Here is a 21,510-nt window from a genome sequence, read left to right as displayed (position 1 = left end):
GCTGTCCAGAGCTGTGTAGCTGTATAGAACCAGTTGTTCTTCCTGATTACATGTGTAGGCTTTTTCTATATTGTGAAGTGTGAGGAATTCATATTAGATGGGCTGAATTACTATTCGGGGCCCGTTCAAAAATTATGTAACGTTTTTTCTGGTGAAATTCGACACCCCCCACCTCATGTAACATTGCGTAACACTGGGTGTTACATCTCCCTGTATTACATAACACTGATTACAACTAATTACAACTCGGCACCCCCCTCAAGTGTAGGCCAGATCCGCCAAACACCCCTCCCCCTTGACTTCTCACCAAAACAGTCTCATTTTTATTTGTCCTGTGTGAAATTGTTTACGATTGCATCAAAGAATGAAACATGGTATGATGTTTTTGGATTTTTTTGCTCGATATTTATTGCTCGATCTGTTAAGGATATGCTATTTCAGTGCATAATTTATGACATAAATTAATAAATGAATATAAATAACCATTATTAGCGTTGCGTAGCGCTGTTGAAAACACCCCCACATCCTCGTAACGCATCGCATCTACCAAGCACCCCCCCCCCCAGCGTTACATACTCTTTGAATGGCCCCTTACATGTTCACCACTTTAATGCGATATTTTACTATTTGAAACAATTTAGATCATAGATATGACAATTTCTCTATCTTTCCACATGTTCGACACAACCCCGGATTCTAACCACATCGTCAATTTGATCAAGTGTATCGTCACGTGCTTCTGCAAAATCAGGCTCCATCATATCTCCAAATTATATTCTCAAAAAGTAACCGGTGTCAAAGTGAGGAAGGAGTTATCAAAACTTGTTTTATTCAAGGACCAATAACGATAAGCAGTACAGTAATCAAATGTTATAGGGATATTTATTCCGTTAAATGCTAGTATAGATCTATTATTATCCCTATAATATTTTGACTATATATCATTATCCCATTTGTTGTCTGTGTAACATTCCCTTGAAGTTATAATATATACTGGAATTATAATTTGTCAGTGCCAACTCATCCATATACATGCACAAGTTTATGTATATAAATGGTTATTTCTGCTAGAGGTAATAAATATCAATATATTGTTTTATTGTGATGATGTATATGGAGGGCCCAGCAGCGACGAATTGTGTGGCCATTATATACCCAATCATGCTTGGATCACAGGCCACGAGAGTAACACGACAGCTCCCATGACACTGATCTAAAAATGGTGTTATAATGACCGGCGGAGCGTTTCACACTAGCTGTTTTGGTACTTCCATTATGGCGGCCATGTCCCGCCTGCCGGCCTCACTCCTGGGGCAGCCCACGGCCCGTATACGCTATCCAGGTGTTATATAGATCAGTGGCATAAACGTCAAAAGGCCCTACTTTGGAGGGCTCTCACCGCCACACCCTTTGTCTCACGATTCTGCTGTCTACGCCGATGTGCACCCTATCCCACACTCTACGCCGCCACACCCTTTGTCTCACGATTCTGCTGTCTACGCCGATGTGCACCCTATCCCACACTCTACGCGTGGCGCAACTTTGGACCAAATCGCTCACCTTCGGATTTCCCCCCAAAATCCATGGGGTACCCCCTTGGAGATTTTTTGGATTTTGGGCCATTTTGCTCACCTCCACCGATTTACCCGCTATCACACCCACAGGTCCGGCAAGGCCTGGGATGCCCTCCAGTCCAATCCCACACCAGTCACCCACACCCTATCCCTGCCAGAGGCATAAACGTCAAAAGGCCCTACTTTCGAGGGCTCTCACCGCCACACCCTTGGTCTCACGATTCTGCTGTCTACGCCCATGTGCACCCTATCCCACACTCTACGCGTGGCGCAACTTTGGACCAAATCGCTCACCTTCGGATTTCCCCCCAAAATCCATGGGGTACCCCCTTGGAGATTTTTTGGATTTTGGGCCATTTTGCTCACCTCCACCGATTTACCCGCTATCACACTCACAGGTCCGACAAGGCCTGGGATGCCCTACAGTCCAATCCCACACCAGTCACCCACACCCTATCCCTGCCAGAGGCATAAACGTCAAAAGGCCCAAATTTGGAGGGCTCTCACCGCCACACCCTTGGTCTCACGATTCTGCTGTCTACGCCCATGTGCACCCTATCCCACACTCTACGCGTGGCGCAACTTTGGACCAAATCGCTCACCTTCGGATTTACCCCCCAAAATCCATGGGGTACCCCCTTGGAGTTTTTTTGGATTTTGGGCCATTTTGCTCACCTCCACCGATTTACCCGCTATCACACCCACAGGTCCGGCAAGGCCTGGGATGCCCTCCAGTCCAATCCCACACCAGTCACCCACACCCTATCCCTGCCAGAGGCATAAACGTCAAAAGGCCCTAATTTCGAGGGCTCTCACCGCCACACCCTTGGTCTCACGATTCTGCTGTCTACGCCCATGTGCACCCTATCCCACACTCTACGCGTGGCGCAACTTTGGACCAAATCGCTCACCTTCGGATTTCCCCCCAAAATCCATGGGGTACCCCCTTGGAGATTTTTTGGATTTTGGGCCATTTTGCTCACCTCCACCGATTTACCCGCTATCACACCCACAGGTCCGGCAAGGCCTGGGATGCCCTCCAGTCCAATCCCACACCGGTCACCCTCACCCTATCCCTGCCAGAGGCATAAACGTCAAAAGGCCCTACTTTGGAGGGCTCTCACCGCCACACCCTTCGTCTCATGATTCTGCTGTCTACGCCCATGTGCACCCTATCCAACACTCTACGCGTGGCGCAACTTTGGACCAAATCGCTCACCTTCGGATTTCCCCCCAAAATCCATGGGGTACCCCCTTGGAGATTTTTTGGATTTTGGGCCATTTTGCTCACCTCCAGTCCAATCCCACACCGGTCACCCACTCCCTATCCCTGCCAGAGGCATAAACGTCAAAAGGCCCTTTTTTGGAGGGCTCTCACCGCCACACCCTTGGTCTCACGATTCTGCTGTCTACGCCCATGTGCACCCTATCCCACACTCTACGCGTGGCGCAACTTTGGACCAAATCGCTCACCTTCGGAGTTCCCCCCAAAATCCATGGCTTGGAGATTTTTTGTATTTTGGGCCATTTTGCTCACCTCCACCGATTTACCCGCTATCACACCCACAGGTCCGGCAAGGCCTGGGATGCCCTCCAGTCCAATCCCACACCAGTCACCCACACCCTATCCCTGCCAGAGGCATAAACGTCAAAAGGCCCAAATTTGGAGGGCTCTCACCGCCACACCCTTGGTCTCACGATTCTGCTGTGTACGCCCATGTGCACCCTATCCCACACTCTACGCGTGGCGCAACTTTGGACCAAATCGCTCACCTTCGGATTTCCCCCCAAAATCCATGGGGCCCCCTTGGAGATTTTTTGGATTTTGGGCCATTTTGCTCTCCTCCACCGATTTACCCGCTATCACACCCACAGGTCCGGCAAGGCCTGGGATGCCCTCCAGTCCAATCCCACACCAGTCACCCACACCCTATCCCTGCCAGAGGCATAAACGTCAAAAGGCCCTACTTTCGAGGGCTCTCACCGCCACACCCTTGGTCTCACGATTCTGCTGTCTACGCCCATGTGCACCCTATCCCACACTCTACGCGTGGCGCAACTTTGGACCAAATCGCTCACCTTCGGATTTCCCCCCAAAATCCATGGGGTACCCCCTTGGAGATTTTTTGGATTTTGGGCCATTTTGCTCACCTCCACCGATTTACCCGCTATCACACCCACAGGTCCGGCAAGGCCTGGGATGCCCTCCAGTCCAATCCCACACCAGTCACCCACACCCTATCCCTGCCAGAGGCATAAACGTCAAAAGGCCCAAATTTGGAGGGCTCTCACCGCCACACCCTTGGTCTCACGATTCTGCTGTCTACGCCCATGTGCACCCTATCCCACACTCTACGCGTGGCGCAACTTTGGACCAAATCGCTCACCTTCGGATTTCCCCCCAAAATCCCTAGGAGATTTTTTGGATTTCGGGCCATTTTGCTCACCTCCACCGATTTACCCGCTATCACACCCACAGGTCCGGCAAGGCCTGGGATGCCCTCCAGTCCAATCCCACACCAGTCACCCACACCCTATCCCTGCCAGAGGCATAAACGTCAAAAGGCTCAACTTTCGAGGGCTCTCACCGCCACACCCTTCGTCTCACGATTCTGCTGTCTACGCCCATGTGCACCCTATCCCACACTCTACGCGTGGCGCAACTTTGGACCAAATCACTCACCTTCGAGATTTTTTGGATTTTGGGCCATTTTGCTCACCTCCACCGATTTACCCGCTATCACACCCACAGGTCCGGCAAGGCCTGGGATGCACTCCAGTCCAATCCCACACCAGTCACCCACACCCTATCCCTGCCAGAGGCATAAACGTCAAAAGGCCCTACTTTCGAGGGCTCTCACCGCCACACCCTTCGTCTCACGATTCTGCTGTCTACGCCCATGTGCACCCTATCCCACACTCTACGCGTGGCGCAACTTTGGACCAAATCGCTCACCCTCGGATTTCCCCCCAAAATCCATGGGAGATTTTTTGGATTTTGGGCCATTTTGCTCACCTCCACCGATTTACCCGCTATCACACCCACAGGTCCGGCAAGGCCTGGGATGCCCTCCAGTCCAATCCCACACCAGTCACCCACACCCTATCCCTGCCAGAGGCATAAACGTCAAAAGGCCCTACTTTGGAGGGCTCTCACCGCCACACCCTTGGTCTCACGATTCTGCTGTCTACGCCCATGTGCACCCTATCCCACACTCTACGCGTGGCGCAACTTTGGACCAAATCGCTCACCTTCGGATTTCCCCCCAAAATCAATGACAATCATGGTGGCTGAGCACTTTAGCATGTTAAAATTAAGTTGACAGGTCACTGTGACTCAGTTCGAAATGAATATGACTTTCGATAAGCTCAACCACAGTCATGATGACCGAGCACTTTAGCATGTTAATATGAAGTTGACAGGTCACTGTGACTCAGTTCGAAATGAACATGACTTTCGATATTCAACTTAAGGTTAATCACAGTCATGATGGCCAAGCACTTTAGCATGCTAAAATTAAGTTGACAGGTCACTGTGACTCAGTTCAAAATGAATATGACTTTTGATATTAAACTTAAGCTCAATCACAGTCATGGTGGCTGAGCACTTTAGCATGTTAAAATTAAGTTGACAGGTCACTGTGACTCAGTTCGAAATGAATATGACTTTCGATAAGCTCAACCACAATTATGATGACCGAGCACTTTAGCATGTTAAAATGAAGTTGACAGGTCACTGTGACTCAGTTCGAAATGAACATGACTTTCGATATTCAAATTAAGGTTAATCACAGTCATGATGGCCAAGCATGCTAAAATTAAGTTGACAGGTTACTGTGACTCAGTTCAAAATAAATATGACTTTTGATATTAAACTTAAGCTCAAAACCAGTCATGGTGGCTGAGCACTTTAGCATGTTTAAATTAAGTTGACAGGTCACTGTGACTCAGTTCGAAATGAATATGACTTTCGATAAGCTCAACCACAATTATGATGGCCGAGCACTTTAGCATGTTAAAATTAAGTTGACAGATCATTCATTGTGACTCAGTTCGAAATGAACATGACTTTTGATATTCAACTTAAGCTCAACCACAGTCATTATGGCCAAGCACTTTAACATGTTAAAATTGAGTTGACTGGTCACTGTGACTCAGTTCGAAATGGATATGACTTTTGATATTCAGTATAAGCTCAACCACAGTCATGATGGCTGAGCACTTTAGCATGTCGACAGGTCGTGACTCAGTTCGAAATGAACAGTACTTTTGATATTGAACCTAAGCTCAACCACAGTGATGCTGGCCGAGCCCTTTAGCATGTTAAAACTAAGTTGACAGGTCACTGTGACTCATTTCAAAATGAACATGTCTTTTGATATTCAGCATAAGCTCAACCAGTCATGATGGCTGAGCACTTTAGCATGTTAAAATGAAGTTGACCGGTCACAGTGACTCCGCTCGAAATGAACAAAACTTTTGATATTCAACTTAAGCTCAATCACAGTCATGATGGCCCTGCACTTTAGCATGTTAAAATTAAGTTGACAGGTCACTGTGACTCCGCTCGAAATGAACAAAACTTTTGATATTCAACTTAAGCTCAATCACAGTCATGATGGCCCTGCACTTTAGCATGTTAAAATTAAGTTGACAGGTCACTGTGACTCAATTCGAAATGAACATGACTTTTGATATTCAGTATAAGCTCAACCACAGTCATGATGACCGAGCACTTTAGCATGTTAAAATGAAGTTGACAGGTCACTGTGACTCAGTTCGAAATGAACATGACTTTCGATATTCAACTTAAGGTTAATCACAGTCATGATGGCCAAGCATTTTACCATGTTAAAATTAAGTTGACAGCTCACCGTGACTCAGTTCGAAATGAATATAACTTTAGATATTCAACTTAAGCTCAATCACAGTCATGATGGCGAAGCATTTTACCATGTTAGAATTAAGTTGACAGCTAACCGTAACTTAGCTCGAAATGAACATGACTTTTGATAAGCTCAACCACAATTATGATGACCGAGCACTTTAGCATGTTAAAATGAAGTTGACAGGTCACTGTGACTCAGTTCGAAATGAACATGACTTTCGATATTCAACTTAAGGTTAATCACAGTCATGATGGCCAAGCACTTTAGCATGCTAAAATTAAGTTGATAGGTCACTGTGACTCAGTTCAAAATGAATATGACTTTCGATAAGCTCAACCACAATTATGATGGCCAAGCATTTTACCATGTTAAAATTAAGTTGACAGCTCACCGTGACTCAGCTCGAAATGAACATGACTTTTGATATTCAACTTAAGCTCAACCACAGTCATGATGGCCAAGCATTTTACCATGTTAAAATTAAGTTGAAAGCTCACTGTGACTTAGCTCGAAATGAACATGACTTTTGATAAGCTCAATCAGTCATGATGGCCAACCACTTTAGCATGTTAGAATTAAGTTGACAGGTCACTGTGACTCAGTGTTTTAGTGTACTAATGTACTTGTACTAGTTTTTAATTAACTAGTACTAGTGTATTAGCACTAGTTTACTAGTACAAGTGTACTAGGAATCTATTAACTGTATTAACTAGTACTAGTGCTAACATACTTGTACTAGTGTGCTATTCTAATAGTATAATGGTACTGTACTACTAGTGCGTTAGTACGTATTTGAATTTTAAGGTTTACTTGTTTAAATAATTTTCCAATGCTATCTTTATATGGTTGAAGTAGTCAAACAATGTTCCATTGAAGATTTCCTTCTGTCTGTATGAAATCTTTCTGATTTTCTTTAGCTGAGGTTGTGTCACTGCAGGAAGTTAAGACTGCCTTGATGAACTCTTTTGGTATCATAATCTTCACAGATTTTAGTATGGTTAAGGGCATTTTTTTTCCAGCTTAAGAGGCATAACTGTAGTGATAACTGAACTAAACATATCCACAGGTATTCAAAATAAAACAGACACATCCCATATTCATGTCAAACTTTATTGGTTCTTGAACACAAAGAGCTTGCACATACTGCGAATGGGAGGTTAGGTATGAACAGAATATAAACATTTCAGCTGAGAGGTTCCTGGCAAGGATGGGCGCGTACGAGGATTAGGTGGAGGGAAAATTTCCCAAGGAGCAAGAACCTTCTTGTCTGTTCCTGAGGTCTTATGCCCTTAGACCTTCCCTCCACCTTCTGGTTGTACCCCAATGTCTCAAGTACCAGATCTCCGCTTTGAGGTGATGTCATGACCGCTTTACTATCATTATGTATAACAATGCCATATAAGAGATAAATCCAGTTACTAATGATACTTTCTAAACAAAAATAAAGACTTTCCAGCAGTCACCGATTCATTGCTATTATGATTTAATATCACCTGGAGGGATATGCCAAAGGGTCAAAGGGGAATGTTTGATAAAAGGGTGAGAATATAATGGTGGCCAAATATGAAGGTCATTGAATATTAAGAGGGAGGAAATGGAGGGATACTTGAAGAGTGGAGTGGAGCGGAGTTCTAGCAAGAGCTTTGGAGCAAGAGTATATGCTCATCCCAGGAACCAATGAGGGAGGAGAGACATGACTAGGAAAAAGCCACAATATACAGCTGCTCTCGTCTTGACGGACCGACAGTGACGCCAACTAGACTCACATGAAACTAATAATAATCATCATCATAGTCATAAAATTCACCAACCAAAGGAATCAGTGTTGTCATACTTGGTACTTCATGGTTGGCAAAACTGGAGGGGCACAAATCGCCTTTTAACTTGGATTGACTGCCTTGAGGAATATGAACCATAATTGTCCTAATAAAATAATTATAATCATAATCATGAAGACTGACAATGAAAAAGGGTTTAACATACAGAAAGACAGAAATACAAATGATGGGGGTTTGGAAAGGGATGGTAGGGATAATTTCATGAGTATTAGCTGTAGAAAGCACAACATGTTCTTGCTAAAAGTAAAATAAAAACAAATCCTGGTGCAATATAAATAAGAATAATTACAAACAGAAAAAACTGCAAATCTGACTGCAACCACATAGATACAGGGTGATGCAGAGATCATAACAGTAATAGCAGAAATGACACAGAAATTATTTACAACAGCATCAGAACAAGGAGAGAAAAAAATAAAATAAGACACGAGATAATACAAGTAACAAAAGAAAATTGACACAGACACTTATGAATTGGTCATGTGAACTACTAAACAAAATAACTATGAGCGAGAAATAACAACTTGGTTGATCATGAGAGGCACAATAATAAAAAGAAAAGAAAGAAAAAAAAATCATATAAAATCAAGAAACACAAGTAGGAGGGAGTAAAGGAGGAATGAACTAGTCCAAGACAACGATTAAAAGTAACTTTGGAATTGTTTCTAAGAGTGTGTGTGGTACATGTACATCATCATCATTATCGTCATCATGAGTCCCCTTACATTCCCTACCAGACCAGGGTAGACAAGGGACACAGTCAATAGACATCTTAGTAGGCAGTCTGTGATGCCTTCAACATTACAAAGGTCATCATCACCATTATCATCATCATCATATTCATTGCCCACCCTGCCTGGTCCATCTCATCCACACAACAAATTCCACTATCGAATCACATTCCCTTGTTCCAACATGAAGTTCAATAATTGGAGATCTCAAACCTTACCAACTAAAATATAAAATATTTCTTGACTATTATACAAACTTTATACAACATTATAGTACACAACATATGCTCTTCCAGCAACACTTGAGTTCAATAAATAAAAAAAAATTATAAAACAATGAACCTATGCTGTTTTCTTTTTCTGATGAAGGCAACTGCTTTGGGTTGTACAAGACTGGGTGGTGGTTGTGGTTGTGGTGGTGGAGCGGCACAAAATACAGAGGTTAAGATGGCACCTAGCAGTTGATAATTCAGAGAGTATTAATTGTGAGGATGAATAAATAATAAGTCTCACTCTCTATGGATGGAAATTTGGCTTTCATTGTGACCTTCATCTTAAGTCTGTACTCCTATCTTATTCATAAATTATTATTTAGACTCCTTTCAAGTCTCTGGAGTATCATTCCTCTGAGCCTAAGGGGTCTTGGACACCACATCTTACATATGTCAATCCCTTCAAGCCTTCACAGTCTTTAGGAATGTAATCCCTCTTTCTCTCTACTTTTACTCAGTCCTCAGAGTGCCATGCCCCTCAGACTCTGCACCGCACACCACATAGTTCCAGAAGAGTATGTGTGTATTACATCGGTTTAACCTTGGTGTGACGTACTGCAGCCCAATAAATGGCAACACTTTAGTGGCTGGCTGACAAAATGATAAATGTAATGCTGTAATAAGAGTAATTAATAATAAGACGTCAATGTTTGGTTGCCTAGTAGTATTATAATATGTAATATGCCGCTGATAGTAGTACTGATAAAGAGATAATAGCAGACGTACAATGTAACCAAGAGAGTCTCAAGGACATGAGTAAGAAAATAAGACTTATCTCTGGGTTTGTCAGACGGTTTGCCACAGTACTAAGCGGCAAGGCAAGGCTGATAAGGTCAACCTCGGGTCTCATTCTTCTACTGGGTGTTATCGTCATCTCTCTATTCTCAACCTTCAGCCTGGAGGGCTACTGTGGCTTTGCCATGTTCAGTCTGCCCATGACCTATAATTCTACCCTATTTCGTCTGGAGAACACTTTACCCAATCTATTAAATGTGTATTATATCTGCTACAATGAGCTTGTTTCCTAGCTCTCTTTCTATCTGTATATCTTGCCTCCCATAAATTCCCAAAATAACATATCTATCTGAAAGCATTTAGAAAAAACAAAGAAAAGCCTGTTCCAAAAATGGTGGCAACAGCCAAAGAAATGAAGAGAGGTGTACATTTTTGTCCTTTTACTGGAAACTATGAAAATAGTGAAAGGCCTAAAATTCATAAGTAGCTGCCAAAAAATAATCAAAACATCTGTTTTTTGTCAGATCAACTAAAATTCAAATCTCCTTTATGTTTTCATAAAGAATGTGAACACAAGAGTTCATCTACTTCTTATGCTATAAGCACTTTTCACTAATCTCATAATTAAAGCCATCTTAACTTGATGCCCTGTCTTCTTAGGTCTACACATACCATTATCATCCTCCAAAATGGTTCCACATTTTTCATAGGTGACCTAATGAATGTTATCGCAATTACTGATATTTCCACTACTTTTCCTCATTTACTCATTAACACTTTCAATGCCTACCATTAATCATTATATTCATTCCCTTGCCCCTTTATCCTCCATTCATAAGGTAGAGAGATTTATTCCAACACAGCTCCTATTGGCTCAAAGAGATTTAGAGAGCCTGATCCCGAGGCAACAACAGCAGCCCCGCCCCTCCGCCCTGGACGATTGGTTATGAATGTGGGAACTGTGAATGAGGCAGTGTGTGAGTGATTTTGCCCTGAGGCCAGCAAACTTAACAGTGTTCCTGTAACTCAAACATACCCACAGCTATGGAGTCGCTCTACAGTTTAGCACGAATCACTGCACTTAGAAAGACACTTGAACTGAAAACCGGAGGACGCTGAACTTGTCATCCGTCCATGAGACACAATGGATGGGCTAAGCTTTATAATCATTACACTGGAAGCAGAAGTTACATACACATTAGTAGGAACACTTCGTGTGGCAAACAGACCAACAAGAACCCTTTCCACTTTGAGGGTTCGGAATGTGTGAAACAGTGGACCAACTGTGACTGAACCCTTTCGCTGCTGGCCCACTCACCACATTGTCTTCCTCTTCCTCCCCACGCCAAAATACGTGAATCCGAAATTATCACACGCGAAACTCGTCTAGGAAAATGCACCCCTTCCTTCCGACCTGCTCCACCTTCGGCACCTAAAATCTACAACGACTTACAACGTATTATGAAAGTTGATGTATGAAAATAGCGGCTAAACATTTACCTAGGTCTGGCTTTTGATTGTAGTTTCAGTTGTCCTTGTTTTTTTTTTCTTTTTGTTGTTTTTTTATTTTGTCACATACATCCAACTAGTAAACCTGCATGTCCTTCATACATCGTGGAAGTTGGCACCCCACAGCTGAGAGCAACACCGGCACCACATCCCCACCAAACACGATAAAGTTACTGAATATGCAATTCTCATTTAATGGACAACTCAAAATTAATGATGCAAATGACTACCAATGGTGGAATATCCCAAATTATTCAGTGCCTTACAGGGTGCCACTCCAAGATGCGAATGCCAACTTTTACAGGAAAAAAAAGAAAATAGAAAAAGAAAAAAAATCTGTAGTATTGCTGTTTTTTAAGTGTGATACATTAATTCACCTAACTTTTTTGATTATCTTACGATCACACAAGTCATAGGAACACAAGCTTATTTTTTATCATCATTGTTGATTTTGATCTTGTTTTGTTTTTTTCTTTTTTTATTCTAATCCTTAACATGGGCGAGTTGATGGCAAGAAAGGGACTCAAGGGAACATAAACATCTTGTAACATCACAAATTTGCAATGTAAGGAGAGAATATCCATCATGCAATGGGTTGGGTCATAAGGGTTGTACTAATTAGGGTTTTAGATTTCTAGTTTTCAGTTTTAGTGTTTGTCATAAAATAATGTAAAATTTATCATATTGATGTCAAATGGATTTATATATCAACATATTCAAACCAAATCAATGAAGGCTCAACTCATTTCAATGAAACCCATTTAAAATGTCTTAAAATCTGCAATACTTCAGTTTTGACTGTCAATAAGAAAATAAGCTAAAATCCAAAACAAATCTTTACAACTCTATTGCTTTGATCATGTGCTACCCATTACTATAATAGAATCATTATCATTATGATGAGTGACAACACGTTAGGTTCACCAGACAACACATACAACAACATCATCAAAATTTTCCACTTTTGAATTTTCACCATCATATCATCATTATTCAAGGAGGACGACCTAGATTCGCTCTTTTTTCTCGGCTGGTTGGTTGGTTGGTTGGTTATTGGACTATGCCTTGCAAGACTACCAAGGGTAAGAGAGGGGAGGGAAGGGAGCGTTGGTATATATATGGCCGGATGCAATCAACAATGGGAGTGATGATATGTGAACGTTGAGACTACCCGGAGACTCATAATGTTCTCTGTTTTCCTTTTGGTCTTCGTATCTACAAAGTTCTTGGGTTCTTTTTGCGGCTTCAGAGGCTTTCTGATAGTTTCCATGTTCCTGTTTTCCTTTTTCATTTCTTCCAAGGTATTCCTTCTCTTGTTTTCTCATACCATCATCCTTCCTTCTCTTACTAATTGTTAGCTCAAGGATGGATGAGCACACTCACTGCATCTCCACTTCGAGTTTGTTTTATTTGCCAAAACCCCAGGGTTGTTGTTCTTGTTGAGTAACTGGAGGGCGTTAGGGTTTGGCAAACAAGTCTTTCTCTGTTTGCCAGCTTGACAATGCCTCAGTGTCTTAAGGGCTGTTGAGGTCACTTCTCCTTCAAGAATGCCCCAAAGATGAACCCTGGATGGCTTAAGAAGTCGAGACGTCCCACCACCTTCTAGTTTCTTTCCAATATGATGAGGTCCTGGTGTTGAGGTGCCACTGGTAAAAGCAGTGACGTCGTCGTCGAGTTCTTCTGGGTCTTGCTGAAGACGCTGCAGCTCTCGCCATTTTCTGGAGCTGCTTCGGCTCCATAGACTCCTACATGGTCAGGTGCCACACAACCACTGACAAACAGTGGGAGGTTGTGATTCGCCATGTTTTGGTAGTGAGAAGAAGATGAGGGTTGTGGCAAAGAATCCAGGGATTTTCTTCTCAAGACTGGAAATCCCTTACAAATGCCCTTGCCAACCCCCATCAGGAGGAGCAATACACGAAGATGGGAAGGAGGATTCGTCAAACTACTACGGGGAGTGCCGTGGCGATGCCAGCGACTACTTCAGTACCTCAGCACCCTTATATGCACACAACATGTGAGCATGAGGGTCACTGTTGCTGAAGTAGGCAATCAGTTCACGGCTCACCAGGGAAGGAAGGACAACACCAATACTAGACTTTGGCAGAATAGGGCTTCATAGCAAATTGTAAAACGATCAGAGACAAGGTTGATTTTTTTTTTCACGGAGGCGGTGTACATACAGGAGTTCATAGGCCACACGCATGCATGACCTCGGATCACAGCGCTGCTCTCCACGCACGGGTGGGAACACACACACATACACACCACGGCACACCACTTTTGGGGCATGGCAGCAGGGTAGATGAGCGTGGCGGGCATGTGGGCGCAACATGAAAGGATATCACATTCAACTGGGGCGGGCTGGGGGACGGGGCAACACCAGTCAGTCTCTGGATTTGCAGCAACTTAGTATTTCTACACAACTACATCTTCCCTATCCATAGCAAAACTGAGGGCAGCACAGCACATGATTATTATTTTGCACATTGAGTGTGTCCTTTTAGTAAAAAACGCGGCAATACATGAGCACGTGGCCCCCGAGAGCACAACAAGCAGCAGCAGTAGCAGCAGCAGGCGGGGGGGAGGGGGTCTTGTACCTCCTCCGCAACTGCAGCGCGACACTGCCACAGCCCCGCAACCGCAGCCTTCATTATTAACACTCGCCTTTGCCACTGCCACGCCCCATCATGCCCACGCCCCTAGCCCTGCTTTCTGACTCTTGTACAAAGGTTCCTTCAGCCTCCTGGTGGCGGCACTATACAAGGAAGCCCTCGGACATGTTGACGGCCAGCTGGGTGTGCATGGTGTGTATACTCTGCAGGATCTTCTTCTGATGCCCTACAAGGGTGATGCCCAGCTGGGTCAGGTCATGCTGGGTTAGTCGCGCCACAGCCTCGAGGTCACTGAGACCTGCACGCTGGAAGTTGTCCAGGTAGCGTGTCATCTTGAGCGAGGCTAACCAGTCCTCGATGGAGTTGAGCTGCGTCAGATCCACTGAGTCAATACCCAGGGCTGTGTTACACCTGTGGGAGGAGGTTCTATTAGTATATACATGTCACACAAGGACCCCTATGTCATTTCAACTGTCACAAATAGTAACCACACACAAAGATAAATCATTAGTACAATATAATTTATTTAGAAAAAAAAAACAAAAAACATTAGCAACAGACTAAAACTAAAACATAAAGCAGGCACAACCAAAATGGAGAAGGATGGTAATAGCAGCTCAATGGTGAAAGGTTGAAAGAACCCTTGAACCCAAAGGCTCCCTTGGACACTTCAGGCTCTCTGTTCCCCCATCAGCTGGCCAAGCTTCTGGGGGAAAGAAAGAGTCACCTTCGAGCCCAAGGCAGGGTGGAGGAGTCAGGGAGGCCATTAAAAGTTGTGTAATAGCAAAGCGTGAGCAAGACAAGTGTAACAACTGAGTCACATGCTGTTCCAAGAGGGAAGGGTGGAGATATCTACATGCAAAACCAATAAAGCACTGAGTAGGTTACATGCAAAAGGGGAAAACAAGACTTTAGGCTCTCCAGGAAGGTGACACAGAGCTTGAACTTTAATTGAGGCTTCATTCTTGCATTTTATTTTCCTTAAACTGAATATGGAGTTCCTATGAGCATTTTGGAATGCAAACACATGTCCAGAATAGGAAGGAAAAGTAAGGGAGGGTAAGGAAGTCTGGGATAAAAAGTAGAGTTCATGGAATTGTGGGAATTCCAGTCTCAGGTTAGTAATGCAAACATGAACATCTCCAGCACTTAGGCCAAATTCCAAAAGTTATGCTCACACCTCAAAACCTTCAAAGGAATTTGCATTCTGGCTAACGATAGACAAAGCCAATCAGCTGAGGGCCATGCAGACCTACAACTGCAGGTGGTCCCAATACGAGATATCTTCAGTGAGTGGTCCCCTACTCAGCTGACTACCAGTCAATCATTAGTCTGAACAAAATCTATAAGGTACACCACTGTCCTTATGGGGTTAAGTGCAAGAAAGCTGAGCCTCATTCTGTGTTGAGTGCCATGTCCCCCATTAGATGCAGCAGTATCAATGCCACATAAACACAAACTTAAGCTAGCCAGTGTCTGAGCCAAGCTAGAGAACCTGTGCACTGCCTAACAATAAAGAACCACAAAAGGACTTTTTTTTTTAGGGGGGGGGGGCAACTGGGTATGTGTGGGGGGGCAGGGGCTGGGCAGGGGTTAGATAAAGAAAGAAAGGGGGCTGGGGGGCTGGAGAGCAGGGGGGCAAGAAGAGACACTGGTGAGAAAGTTAAAGAAGAATCCCAGAAAAAGGAGGGTTTTTTTGTAACAGCACAAAGTCGGGAGGAACGCGTCATACCTGGAGCCTCCACCGAGCGTGTCACCAAGGCCGTTTATGTTATTAGGCTTCCTAGTTAGGGGGTACCCACTGGGGGCGGATGAGGACGGGGGCATAGTAGGGGTTTTGGGGGGCCGGTCGCCTGAGAGAAGAGACAAGACCACTCCATCACCACTGTGGCATTCACAGCTCCCTCATCGTACATAAGCTCCGGCAGGACAAAAAGAGGTGGCAAGGCAAGGTACCATGGATGAGGAGTGAGGTCAGGAAACCGGATGGGCAAAAGGAAAACGAGGACACAATAACTAGACTGGGTGGAAGTTATGTGGTACAGTATAGTTGAGGAATGGAAGACTGAAGACAAAGCAAGACATGAGGAGGAGGAACAAGAAAAAGAAAGAAGAGAGAATCATAATGGATGAGGAGTATGAAATGGTTATAGAACAAGAAATAGAAGGGCAGGAGGAGAGGAGGAAAAGGAGGGATAGAGAGGGAGAAGGAGGGAAAGGGAGGAGGAAAATGAAGGAAGGAGGTATGAGAAGGAAGAGGAGGAAGAAAAGGATAAGATAACAGGGGGGTGGAGGATGAGAAGGGACATTATGAAGAGGAGGAACCACAGAAGAGAGAAGAGAAGACAAAGGATATGGAGGAAAAAGAAAAGGCGACTGAAGAGAAAGAGGTAAGAAGGGGAGCAGTAGATGGGTGAGGATGAGGATGTGAAGGAGCACTGGGAGGAAGGGGGGACGAGTAGAGGAAGGGAGGGGGTAGGAGTAGGATGAGGAAAGTGGATTGGAGGAGAAAGAAAATGAAGAGGATGGGAAGGAGTGGATGGTGCTGGCAAGGATTGTGGTTTTGGGTAGCAAGACAATGTCGCAGAGAAGGACAACAGTTGAAGGAAAGAGAGATGTGGGGAAATAAAGAATGGGAAAACGAGGAGAAGGTAAAGAAGGGAATGAATACAAAGAACCAATGCAGTAATGAAAATAATATACAATAATTTACAGTAAAAGAAAATACCCGATAAAGAAGAAAGAAAAGAATGTAGTAAAGACAGGGACAGATGAATAATTCACAAGTAACTAGAAGATAAGGAACATAAGTGGATGAAAGGAATAATATTAATTTCTTTTCAAAACAAAAGAGAAATATGGAAATAAATAAATAAAAGGTATCTAAAAAAAAAAGAACAAGAATGACAACTGTGAAAATAAGAACACATGCATGCACACATTCAGCACATCTCAGACATACACATTCGTGTTTGTATATGTATACTTAATTGTAATATAATAAATGAAAACAATGTTCATGGGGTCCCATCTCTGATTTTCAACTGGTCAAATCTAGCTGTGAATTTGTTTAGTTTTTTGAGTGTACTGTTGTAAACTGTTCCACATATCCATGTATCTGTATGGAAAGCTATATTTCTTAATCTCCTTCAAACAACTTATGTCCTTTTGTTCTTCCCAACTGTGTTGCTTACATAGTCTTCTAACACTTTAACACTTCAATATATGATCATATTTCCCTCCCCCTTCTTTCATCTGGTTTCTTCATTCTTTCCTAAAATCAACAATGGGTACCTGATTGAGGTAGTCTTACAAGGTGGGCACTGAGGAAAATGATCTTTGAAAACCTTCTGATAACCTCAATCTCCATTTGGAGGTGTTACCCTGAAGGGGTCACACTTAATCCCTGGTCTGGGCCCAAGATCTCTATGAAATTTAACAATTCTTTTACAATTTTTTCACATAAGTAAGGATGACAGCAAGTAACTGCAAGTGGGTGACAAAGGACCAGACTCACATGAATACAACACTGACAACAGTCCAAAGTTTCTTCCAAGAAATATCTATGGGAAACCCTGAGGACCACAGCTGGCTCATTAGAAGTTGTGGATTTCCATACAGTGAAATCTGAGGCAACCGTTAATAGTAATATAACAGCTGTTGCCTCAAGAACCAACAATAGGTTCCTGCTAGTGGTGGTCCTATGAGACAGATGTCAGAAACAATCATATCCCTGCTGCTCAGCTTCTGTTAACACCCTAGCTTCCATCTGCAGATGCAGCCTTGACTTTCAGTAGTAGAAGGAGAGGGACAGATGCAAATTAACGGTTCTCATGTGAAAAGGTGGTGGAAATACAGTTGAAGTTGATAGAGAGAAATCTTGGACCTGGTTTGGAGATCCATTGCAATTCCTATGCCTTCAGATGAAGTTGAGGGTGTTGACAAGTTTTGAAGATGGGGAGCAGGGAGATTCTCTTTGAATTCTATCTTGCAGAACCACCACGAGCCAACAATTTAGTAAATGAAAATGCACACATACACACAAGGATATAGATTAATTTGGAACTGTACACGAATTTGAGTCTAGGTATGTTAGAAAATCAGAGAATAGATGGGACCCAATGAGTGTTGTTCCATTGCTGTATACTACAATTAAGTAAATACATACACGCAGCTCTGACAATATGAGCTCTAAACTCTCATTCTGGAGAAAAATAGCTGTCAATAATGAGCCCAGCAAATGATCCTAGATCACAGTTAATCTCATACAAACAATCAAAGAACCATGTGCACATGAACACAAAGACTCATACAAGTACATGTAAACAGGCATACATTTTTATTTAATTTTCCCTAATACAATAAGGTTTTCTACAGCTTATTGTGGGAGGAAGGAGCTGAATTTTGCCAATTTGATTAATGTTTATTCCAAAATAAATTTTGAGAATTGTTACCAAGGGGGTTACCATCTACTGTTTAAGCATTATCTTATCCCCTACTGACACCCATGCCCCTCTTACATAGCATGCAGGTGTCAACAACAAGAAGGAAGAGGGAGCTAGAGAGATGTCAACAAAGCTGCCAATGATACACAATGGTTCCAATGAATTATGAGCTCAGAGATTTAGGAAGAAGGCAAATAAACTGCAAAGAAAATAATATGCTAGGAAGTATATTCAAAGAAGGATAATGAAAGAGAAAGGTGTACATGAGAAATAAACAGAAAGAGAAGAAGCAGAAGCTGGAAAGGCTGCCAATCAGATGGGGTCCTCTCCTCGCTACACAAACCTTCACAGAAACAAATAAACAAGGTGCAGCACCAATGTTACAAAATAAATTCAATGTACTCTAAATTAATACATGTCCTCATTCATTTGTGTGCATTCCCACACATACATATACATACATACTTCCCATTTCTTGTTTGTGTGTGTGTACATGTAAGCATGGATTAAATTCGTTTAATGGCTCCAAGCACCATTAATCCCTTCAACTTGGTAACATAGCTTTACAGATCTATGTTCTGGTCTTGGCCAGAAGATTTTATTCAGATGAAAGAAGAACAAGGGTCAAATTGAGGCTCAATATCAAAATGCCTATTTAATCTAAGTTGGCCTTTCATCTGAATGAAATTATTTGGCTCTAATTAGAATGTAGATCTATAAAAATGTATCATCATGTCTCAAGGATCACACCTATGCAGTTACATTCCTTAAATGCAATTAGATACCAATGATGCAATAATAAAGCAGTTGTGTTGTTCATCCAATGACAAATAACATTAAATATCAAACACCTCATGTGCAAAAGCTATTTACTTTAGTAATGAAAATCAGAAATTTTTTGGTCCAAATTATTTGTTGAAAAAATATAAACAAATAACTTATAATAATCATAAATAAAACAAATACATAAAGACAAAAAATTATACTGTCTGTATGACCAACCCCCCACCACCCCATAACCTACGGTTGAAAAATTTAACAAGCTTACACGCAGTTTAATATAGTGTCATTTGGGGAAGTTTATTGTTCTTTCACTCCACATTCCCCTTAAAAAAAAATGGAGTAAAGGTATAAACATAGTCAATTCATTCTGTTTTGTCTTCACTGTCCAGCAGCATCAAATATTGTACTCAATCAATGTGTTATCCCATTTCACTCTTGTAAACCTATGGTCCTAGGAAACTGGCTAGACACTAATTTAGTCCAAAGTCATTTAATGAAAAGATCTTATGGGGCTGTTTGAAATCAATGTAGAGCAGCGTTGTATAATAAGGTCTAAGTCCTCTGTGTGGTCGTTGCATCTATGGCATCTAGTGTCTGTTGCTAAGCCAGTTGTGTTGGTATTACACTAGTATAAGGTGATGACTTCAATGTATGTAAGCCAGTGCAAATTCTGCTCATCTTGGGGGTGCTTTCTCTTCTGAGATAATTTCTGGGGTGGGCTGGTGAAATACGGAATGATTTTAACTGTTTTTAATAGATTCTCCAGCAAGAGAAAATGACTAGTTGGCAACTTCCCCTTGCCACTTACACTCATAGAGGAGACAATAACAGAAGCAATTAGGACATGCATTGTCAAACCACAGTGTCTCCTTTCTCTCCTCTACAGTAAATGTAATTTTATTATTTCACATCACACTCCACTTCTCTAATAACCATTCACCATATTTCTTATCAAAAGCCTTCCTGCAAGCAATCTGGGTGGTGACAAGTGCTGGCTTAAGTTTTTGCATGGACCTTGCAATATTTCAACCATTTCCAAATGTTTCTGAGAAGTCTGAATTTTATTCCTTCATCTGCCATGGAGTGTCAAACTGAGCTTCAGTTATCATATAACACTGATCAGAATATTCTGGGGCAAGTGGGTAGACCTCCTAATTCCTTTTTCATGGGAGAGCACTGCTGAAGCCCCCATGGTCATGAACTTTGATACCTGTTGTTACATTGAACATTTGTTTGTGTTGGTTTGTGATGCTATTTTCATACTATTAAGTCCAATTTGGTGACACTCAATGATGCTCATATTATCATTCAGATTCTCACAACTTTTCAACATGATAGAGTCAAACTACAAAGCAGTATCACCAAAAGAGAAAGGTAAATACTATGGTTCAACACACAACACAAAACTCTAAGTGTGTTTTCTGCTGCTACAAAGTACTTCTGTCTTCTGTGAGGAAAATTGCCACTTGCTCAATTATTCTACTTGGCTTTTTTCACATTTCCTCAAGTACATATTGGAAAAGTGTAAAATATTCTATGCTGCTAGCAGTTGTGGGCAAAACAAAACAAGTTACTTTACAAACATAAAAAGGGAGTGAAAAAGAGGAAGAGAAGTAAAGTATATGCAAGAGAGGAAGGAGAAGAAATGAGAGTGGGAGGAGGAGTGAGAACAGGAAAAGGAGGAAGAGGAGGAGGAAGGAGGAGGAAGAGGTAGAGAAGGACAGTAGGAGGATTAGGAGAAACAATACTTGCTATTAAAGGAGTCATGGAAAAAGGAGCAGGGGGAGTTGCAAGAGACAAAGAGACAAAGAGAAAGAGAAAGAGAGAGAGAGAGATTGTTCTCAAGAGGGAGACTGAAGAAATTGCCTCATAATTCTTTTAGCTTTAAAGATTGGATAAGTCCACCAATTATGGTTAGGTTTGTAAAGAGGCGGAAGGAGGAGGAGGAGAGGAGAGGGGGGTGAGGAGAGGAATTGAAAAAGGAGAGGGAAGAGGAGGAGATGGAGAGAAGGGGATAAACAGGTGGAGAGGGATTTCTTGAAGGAAAGGATGTATAAGAAGAGAATAATTATCCTCAGGTTTTAAGACATGTGGAAACTAATTCCACACTTCTCTTTCT

At 42.5% G+C, this 21,510-nt stretch overlaps 1 protein-coding gene across 13 annotated transcripts in view; it reads right to left on the bottom strand.

Moving 5' to 3' along the window:
* Nucleotides 1-7,554: 7,554 nt before the first annotated feature.
* The window catches only part of Eph (Eph receptor tyrosine kinase), a 1,120,455-nt gene continuing 1,106,499 nt past the window's right edge, over nucleotides 7,555-21,510 (bottom strand). For 12 of the 13 annotated variants that reach the window (XM_076210031.1, XM_076210057.1, XM_076210036.1 and 9 more), the window contains one exon: nucleotides 7,555-14,574. In XM_076210031.1, coding sequence (XP_076066146.1) covers nucleotides 14,307-14,574 — 268 coding nt within the window. In that variant the 3' untranslated portion in view covers nucleotides 7,555-14,306. Of the gene's footprint in view, nucleotides 14,575-15,895; nucleotides 16,017-21,510 lie in introns of all 13 variants that reach the window. The other variant, XR_012967665.1, reaches the window with a different exon arrangement.

Source organism: Oratosquilla oratoria, chromosome 2 (assembly GCF_046742065.1).
Source record: "Oratosquilla oratoria isolate Oo_2021 chromosome 2, ASM4674206v1, whole genome shotgun sequence".
NCBI lineage: Eukaryota > Metazoa > Arthropoda > Malacostraca > Stomatopoda > Squillidae > Oratosquilla > Oratosquilla oratoria.
Note: the sequence above shows the minus strand (reverse complement) of the source record. Positions and strands in the feature narration are given on the sequence as shown.